Source organism: Rhincodon typus, unplaced genomic scaffold (assembly GCF_021869965.1).
Source record: "Rhincodon typus isolate 14 unplaced genomic scaffold, sRhiTyp1.1 hic_rhity00009756, whole genome shotgun sequence".
Classification (NCBI taxonomy): domain Eukaryota; kingdom Metazoa; phylum Chordata; class Chondrichthyes; order Orectolobiformes; family Rhincodontidae; genus Rhincodon; species Rhincodon typus.
In genome coordinates, this window is record NW_025975394.1 from 1 (window position 1) to 7,957 (window position 7,957).

The 7,957-nt window shown below is 47.7% G+C and overlaps 1 protein-coding gene across 1 annotated transcript; it reads left to right on the forward strand.

Annotated features, from left to right (window-relative positions):
- The first annotated feature begins 786 nt into the window (after positions 1–786).
- LOC125482393 (nuclear receptor corepressor 2-like) lies at positions 787–4,888 on the forward strand. Its single transcript, XM_048594461.1, has 4 exons — positions 787–1,149; positions 1,668–1,775; positions 3,218–3,518; positions 4,465–4,888. Exons 2-4 carry the CDS (start codon positions 1,691–1,693, stop codon positions 4,871–4,873), a joined length of 795 nt encoding a protein of 264 aa, XP_048450418.1. The 5' UTR covers positions 787–1,149; positions 1,668–1,690; the 3' UTR covers positions 4,874–4,888.
- The last annotated feature ends 3,069 nt before the right edge of the window (positions 4,889–7,957 follow it).

Sequence of the window (7,957 nt, forward strand, 5' to 3'; positions counted from 1 at the left end):
ACAGGGTGGCTGGTTCACACTTAGAAAGGTCTCGGACTTATTAATGGAGAGTCACAGCTTGCAGCAACTGAGGAAGGCCAATAAAGTGGCTATCTTCAGGCCTGAGATACTTTTTTACTGTAATCAAGGTACCATAGATCTGATAGTTTCTCCCCCAAACATTCACATCCACAACCTGTTCACCTGGGAGCCAATCAGATTGTTGTTGCCAGGCAGGAGACCTTTGTCATTGATAACTGGTCACCATTTCACAGGCCAGCCAGCTACATGTTACAGGATGAATCACAGTTCCCTGCCTTGAGGCTGTCTGTAACCAGGCTTTCCCCACTGCTTGAGGCAGCTGCTTACAATGAGGCTCAGCGAACTTTCTTTTTTTAAAAAGTGCAGCCATTCCCCAGAAATCCTTCGCTTTCAAAACGGTTTTTGTTTCACCATATCAACCACAATCAGAAGACAGAAACATAAAAAAGACAGACTTTAAACAAATGTCCTTCCACCATCCCTCCATCCGTGTAGAGTGTCAAATCAGTTTGTAATCTGTGCCCTTCGTTCCAGTCTGTCCACCCAGTCACTTCGTCTCAAGCAGTTTCAAGGTGACCTCAACATTCCACTTGCTGCAGATTCAAATGTTTAACATTTCCTCATCAATTAAATCCTTCAACCCAGCAACAAGTCAAAAAACATAAGGTATCCGAATGGGTTTATGAACAGGAAGATGTTAGAAGGATATGGTCCAGGTGCTGGCCAATGGGACTAGGTCAGGTTCAGCTGCCTGATAAGTGCAGACAAGTTGGACTGAAGGGTCTGTATATGTGCTATATGACTCTCCAACTCGATACAAAAGTGTTCACAATCTATGGAATGATTTTTATATGTTTTTTTGCCATTTCTCGCAAACATATTTGTTCAAAATGGGCCAAGTGTAATTTTTAAAGTTGCATAGTTTCAACCTGTTTTATAAACTGTAAAATTTCAATTAAATCTGTTGTTTTCCAGAACTGCTGGGCCTGGCACAGGTTCCTCATTTCCCCGTCTTAGTGCAAGCTCCTGCAGGGAACAGCACCGCCCACCTCAGCCGCTTCACATACATCCCAACGGAAGCTGCACATTTCCACACACAACCTCACTGCAAGGCAACACATTCACCCGGTAACCAGACCATCAACAAGGATCACTCAGTACGGAGAGAGAGAGAGAGACAGCAGTGCAGCACAGTGGCTCTGTGGTTAACACTGCTGCCTCACAGCATCAGAGACCTGGGTGATTCCACCCTCGGGTGACTGTCTGTGTGGCTTTTGCACATTCTGGCCGTGTCTGCGTAGGTTTCTGTGGGTCTATCTGGTTTTCTAACGAGGCTAAGCCATGCTAAATTGGCCCATAGTGTCGAGGGAAATACAGGCTAGGTGAATTAGCTATGGTACGTGTGGGGTTACCAGGATAGTGGTGGGTTCTGGGTCTGGATGGTCGGTGTGGACTTGATGGGCCAAATGGCCTCTTTCCAAGCTGATAGGATTCTATGATTCCAGGAGATAGAGAGATGTAGCAGGAGGGAGAGGGGGAGAGGCACAGAAGGGGAGAGAGAGCTTGTGAGCAGTAGAGTGAGAAGGAGAGAGATCCCATTACTTGTTTGGTTGAAGCTGAACTTTGGTGTTTGTTCTGTGCTTCAGGGGGAGTCACTGCTGTCAACAAAATGACTGGTTCACAGTGCTCGGGGCGAGATAGTGAGAAGGAGAAGGCTGTAGCTACCAGTGAACATCGAGACACACGGAGAGCAGGTAGGAGTCTGGCTCAGATTGATCGAGCTGATTCTAATTGGATAAGAATTGTGATTGAGTTAAAATCCACCTCAATAGAGTCTAAGCACACATTCCTTTGACCTTTGGGAGTGTCAAACTGGGGAAACTGCTTGAAAGGAAGGGGTTTCCGATTTAAGGTGGACGTGAGGGGAGATTTGTTCTTTCAGAGGTTCATTACTCTTTAGAATTGTGTTCCTAGCAAGCAGTGAAGGCTGGGTCATTGAATATATTTAAGGCCAAGTTATACAGAGTTTTGATCGATGGAAGATCATTGGTTCTCAGGGATAGACAGGAGTGTGGAGTTGAAGCTATCAGAGCAGCCTCAGTGGACCGAATGGCCTGCTCACTCTCCAGTTTCTTACGGTCTGTGAATACCATCACTGAATCCCCCGCTACCAACATCCTGGGGGTTATCATTGACCAGAAACTCAACTGCACCCACCACATTAACAGAGTGGCTACAAGAGCAGGCCAGAGGTTGGGAATACTGTGGCGAATAACTCACCTCCTGACTCCTCAAAGCCTGTCCACCCATCTACAAGGTACAAGTCAGGAGGGCGATGAATGAGTGCAGCCCCAACAATGCTCAAGAAGCTCGACACCATCCAGGACAAATCAGCCCGCTTGATTGGCACCACATTCCACAAGCATCCACTCCCTCCACCGACACTCAGCAGCAGCAGTGTGTACCATCTACAAGATGCGCTGCAGAAATTCACCAAAGATCCTCAGGCAGCACCTTCCAAACCCACGGCCACTTCCATCTGGAAGGACAAGGGCAGCAGATACATAGGAACACCGCCCCCTGCAATTTCCCGTCCAAGCCACTCACCATCCTGACTTGGAAACATATCACCGTTCCTTCAGTGTCACTGGGTCAACATCCTGGAATTCCCTCCCAGAGAGCATTGTGGGTCAACCCACAGCACATAGACTGCAGCGGTTCAAGAAGGCAGCTCACCCCCACCTTCTCAAGGGGCAACTAGGGACGAGTAATAAATGCTGGGAGTATTTCTCACATCCTAGAAAGATATTTTTAGAAAAAGATTTGTGTATTGTGTTTACACCATCTGTCTATTCTTTTCACAGTTTGATCACCTCACACTGTCCCTTGTACTATGTAAATAGAAGCAAAATACTGCAGATGTTGCAAATCTGAAACGAGCAGAATGCTGGAGAAACTCAGCAGGTCTGGCAGCATCTGGGTGGAGAGAGAACAACAGAGTGAATGTTTTCTGTCTGGCGTGATCTACTTCAGTGCTGCCAGACTGACTCAGTTTGTCCAGCACTTCCTCTTGTTACATTATGCACACATTCTGTCTGTCAAACCACCACCACACCCCACCACCCCTCACAACCCCCCCACCCCCGCTCACCCACCCCATTTCTTCTGACCTCACATCTGGTTTTGTTTCTTCCAGGTTCTGAGGAGGGGATTTGTACAGCAGCACACTCTGAACCCCACACTCGCGCTCCCCCTTCTCCCCATACCCGTGTCCCCACCTCGCCCCCCACTCAAGCCTCCCCATCACCCCACACCCACCCCTCAACACACACTCGTGCCCCTGCCTCGCCCCATACCCACACCCACACCCACCCCTCACCCTACACGCGCTCCCCTCTAACACATGAAAATATCCAGCATCGACCCAGTGTTCTCCAGAATACCAGAGTCAGACACGTTATCACTTCCATGGACCCAGCAATGCCATCAGTTCTGAGGTAAGTGCTTTGTCTGAAGAGATAACAAGGAAACTCTGTGAAATTATTGCCAACCTGCTTTCCAGGTTTGTTTTTGTGGGCAGCGTGGAGGATGCTGTTTGCAATTGTAGCAGGCACAGGGCACCCCCTCCAAATCGTGTTTACCAACGGATCAAAATATCATCAATAACCAATCCCCTCCCCATCAGGGCAGCCACTGCAGGCTCACTGCAAAGAGATAGCAGCCACATACAGGGGCTGAATGGTCTTCTGCCAACTTAATATCCCTAAGTCTTTGAGATAGAAGTAATTTTCCACTGTCCTGATTTCTCACAAACTCACTTGCTGATTCCTAACAGGAAACAACACAAAAAGCTGGAGCAGTTTCTGAAGCAACCAGCAAGAGAGGGGTCCAGGGGCTGACAGGGGAAGGTGGGGAGAGGAAGAAGGAACGTGGGGGATGGATGTAGACAGAGGGTAGAGTGGGTCCGGGGTTAGAGACCACAAAGTTTTCAATGTGGGGACATGTATAGGGGCTGTGTGTTGTACCTTGTAAATCTCCAATGGCGAACGTTGTTTGTTATGGTACTGGTGGTGGTGCAGTTACATTTTAAAGTCAATCTGATGAAGCAACCTTCAGTTATCTGTGTAAAACCTAATCAGAACCTTGAGATCATATTTTATCCTTTTCCAAACCAAACCCGCACTCTCAGACCAGAGTGAGGTGGGTAAGAGATGCAGCACAGAGGTTGGGAGTGTGAAAATCTATATTTCCTCTCCCTGACCACTGTCCTTTCCCCATTCCCTCCCTCTGTGTCCTTAGTTCGCCTCTTGCCTTTTCTCTCTGGCCTCTATTTCAGTCTCATCCCTCTCTGTTTGGAATCTCCTCACTACCTTCCCCTTGCCAGTTCCTAGGTTTCAATTTTTATAAAACCTACAAATGAACTTCTGTTCTTGAATCTCACAGACATGTATCCTGTGTCCCATCACCAGGACGACCTGCTGCCCTGGCTCTCCCCCAGCAATACCCTCCCAGTGGTCCTGAGAGAATTGCTACTTCACCACCAGCTCGTTCTCGGCTTAACGACAGCAGGACAGAGAGCCACAGAATGGACAACTTCCTCACTGCCCGGCCGCCAGCTTCAGACTGGTCAGGGCATAGAAGCATCAATAACAGGGCACAAGCAATCCCAATTGGTCAGTACAATTCCAGTCCAGAGAAGCAGCATTCTGCAGAACCATGTGTCGTCACTGCCCTGAGTCGGCGATGTAAGGAAAAGGACCCAAATCAACCATCGTCCAGCAATGAACAGGACCCGCAGGAATTTCGTAAGATCACTGACTCTGTCTTTCTCCTGTCTCTAACCTGCATATAGTTGCACATGATGGCCTTCCTTTTTTATACATTTATAAGAGGCCAGAATTAGAGGAGCATATATATCTTGGGAGGTTGTAGAGCTGGAGGAGATTGCAGAACTAGGAAGGGACAAGGATTGCAGACCCAGGGGAGCTGTTTCTAATGTTAGTAAAGTCACAGCAGGGGGACTGTGAGCAGTTCTAGCCTCTGCATTACAGGAAGACTTCGCCGAAGGGTCTGCAGAGGAGATTCAATTCTAGATGTTTCCTGGACTGCAACAGTTTGACTATGAAGAGACTAAATAGGCTTCAGTTATTCTCCTCAGAACAGAGAAGGCAGGGGGGAAACAACAGATTGAGGTGTACAGCATTCTGAGGGGTGTAGATAGGTAGATAGGGATACAGATCGCTGAGATAGTAAGAACTGCAGATGCTGGAGTCAGAGACAACACAGTGTGGAGCTGGATGAACACAGCAGGCCAGGCAGCATCAGAGGAGCAGGAAAGCTGACGTTTCGGGTCGGGACCCTTCTTCAGAAAGATAGGGATACACTTTTTTCCCTTTTCATAGAGGAGTCAGGAACCTGGGGCACAGTTTTAAGGTAAGGAGCAGGAGGTTTAGAGGGCATTTGAGGAATTGTTTTTCATTCAGAGGATGGTGGGTATCTGGAACATACTGTCTGAGAGAGTGGTAGAGACAGGTACCCTCCAGACATTGAAGAATTGTTTGGATGACCACTTGAAAGGCTGTAGCATTTGAGGCTATGGACCAAGAGTTGGGAAATAGGATTAGAATAGATAGATCAAAAACAGAAGTTGCTGGAAAAACTCAGGAAGTCCAGCAGCATCTGTGAAGAAAAAATCAGAGTTAACGTTGCGGGTCTGGTGAGCCTTCCTCAGAAACAATAGGTGGAGATGGAGCCCAGAGAGAGAGAGAAAAACAGTTAGACAGAGAAAGGAGTGGGTAAAGGTCAGCCTGGGGGAATGAGTAGTTGTTAGTGGCTGACAATGGGTTAGTTTGTGGTGGAAGCCCATGTGATGACAAGGTCTGGTGTGTGGGGCCTGGGGTAAGGACATGGGAAATGGTGCTCAGGGCCCAACGTTATTGAACTCAAGATAGAGCCCAGAAGACTGTAGGGTCCCCAAGTGGAAAATGAGGTGTTTTTCTTCCAGCTGGTGCTGAGCTTCACTGGAACATTGCAGCAAGATATTGGGGATTAGGGGGGAATGCTGGATCTGGGTGGGATGCTGTTTGGACGGTCAGTGCAGACATTGATGGGCCAAACTGCCTCTTTCCACATTGTAGGAGTTCTATGATGTAAAGCTTCCGAAGAATTGTGAATGTAAGTGGGGAGGGTCTGGACAAGGAGAGAAAAAAAAACATTGAGGTGAGTTCGGAAGAGATGGGTTCTGTGGGGCAGGAGCAGGCAGAAACAAATGGATGTTTGATGACCAGCATGGTCACGATGAGTCGAAGTGCCTCTTTCCGTGCTGTAAAAACTCTAACTCCAGCAACAGAAGAGACTGTGGAAGGATTTGAATACAGGGAAAAGAATGTTAATGTCAGTGTTGCAGTGTAGGTCTGTGAGCGCAGGGCTGTCGGGGAACCTAAACATGGTGCGAGGTAGGTCATGGCCATCAGAGTTCTGAAGGATTTCCTAAAATGTGTGGAAAGTTCTGAAAGATAACTGCAGATTCCCCACAACAAGTGACAGTCAATAAATATGGAACTGGAAAAGCACAGCAGGTCCACAGCATCCGAGGAGCAGGAAATTCCTGACCACAAGTGACATGTTTCCCACAAGGTTTTTCTAAGAAAAGGTGTAATTGTTAATTTCACTGAGCTGGTAAATCATTTCAATGTCTGACTCAGAAATGCTTCACAACGATGGAGCTCTTGTCATTCTGAGGGAATCTTGAAGGTTCCTGGTGCGTTCAGCCAGTCTCACATCATCAAAGACATTGTCTTTCTGGAAAAGGTCCTGTCACTTCTTCCAATCAATCTGTTTTCCAGGTAATTACAGCCAAGTCAGTGAGACTTAACAGAAGTAACAAAAGCTGACATGTTTCCCTTACAGGCAGAGACAAAACCAGACACACAGCAATGATTACAATGCTGCTTACTGACTGTTATAAGAGATAAGAAAAGTAGGCCATTCAGCCCATTGAGTCTGCTCTGTTCCTCAGTGAGATCATGGCTGATCTGCTAATCCTCAGTTCCACGTTTCTGCCATTTACCCCCAGCCCTCAAGGACAGTGAACCCATCGCCAACCCCAGCCATACTGCAGTAACAATTACTGCAGTGTGTGATTTCAGGTTGATGTTTTTCTCTCCTTGTCCAGACCCTCCCCACTTACATTCACAATTCTTCGGAAGCTTTACATCATAGAACTCCTACAATGTGGAAAGAGGCAGTTTGGCCCATCAATGTCTGCACTGACCGTCCAAACAGCATCCCACCCAGATCCAGCATTCCCTGTTTTAAAAATGCAAGACCTCGATGAACGCAGAGCACAAATGAACCCCATGTCAGCACGTTACCATCACACCAACACATTCACATTGAACCTCAGGTTGATGGAAAGGGTGTTTCTAACAAAGACAGGCTAGTGCCTGTTCACATAGCAACACCAGGCTGGCATTAGGAGTTTCAGCACTCACTGTCCTTCTGAAAGGAAGTTCCCCACAAGATTCAGGGTATTTCCTGGCAAGAGAGAAACTTCGACACTTTCATGGTCAGCAGAAATGTTCATCTTGTGGAGGTGCAGACACTGAAAATGTAGGACATGAAGTGCTGAATTTGCATACAGAAATATCCAATAACGATTATGTGATAAGATCAAACCTAATTTAAACAACAAGGCATTTTTACAGGCACTTAATCCAGCAACAGGACTTCCATTCGCAACTGCATCTGAGAAACAGCACCTCTGACAGTGCGGCGCTCCGTCAGCACTGACCCTCCGACAGTGCGGCGCTCTGTCAGCACTGACCCTCCAACAGTGCCCGCTCCGTCAGCACTGACCCTCCGACAGTGCGGCGCTCCGTCAGCACTGGCCCTCCAACAGTGCGGCGCTCCCTCAGCACTGACCCTCCAACAGTGC

Bases quoted from the DNA above. Each gene is read 5' to 3' on its own strand.
- LOC125482393 (XM_048594461.1), top strand. From the start codon at position 1,691: ATGACTGGTTCACAGTGCTCGGGGCGAGATAGTGAGAAGGAGAAGGCT. The intron at 1,776-3,217 runs GTAGGAGTCTGG...TGTTTCTTCCAG, and splicing joins TCGAGACACACGGAGAGCAG to GTTCTGAGGAGGGGATTTGT. The intron at 3,519-4,464 runs GTAAGTGCTTTG...TGAATCTCACAG, and splicing joins GCAATGCCATCAGTTCTGAG to ACATGTATCCTGTGTCCCAT.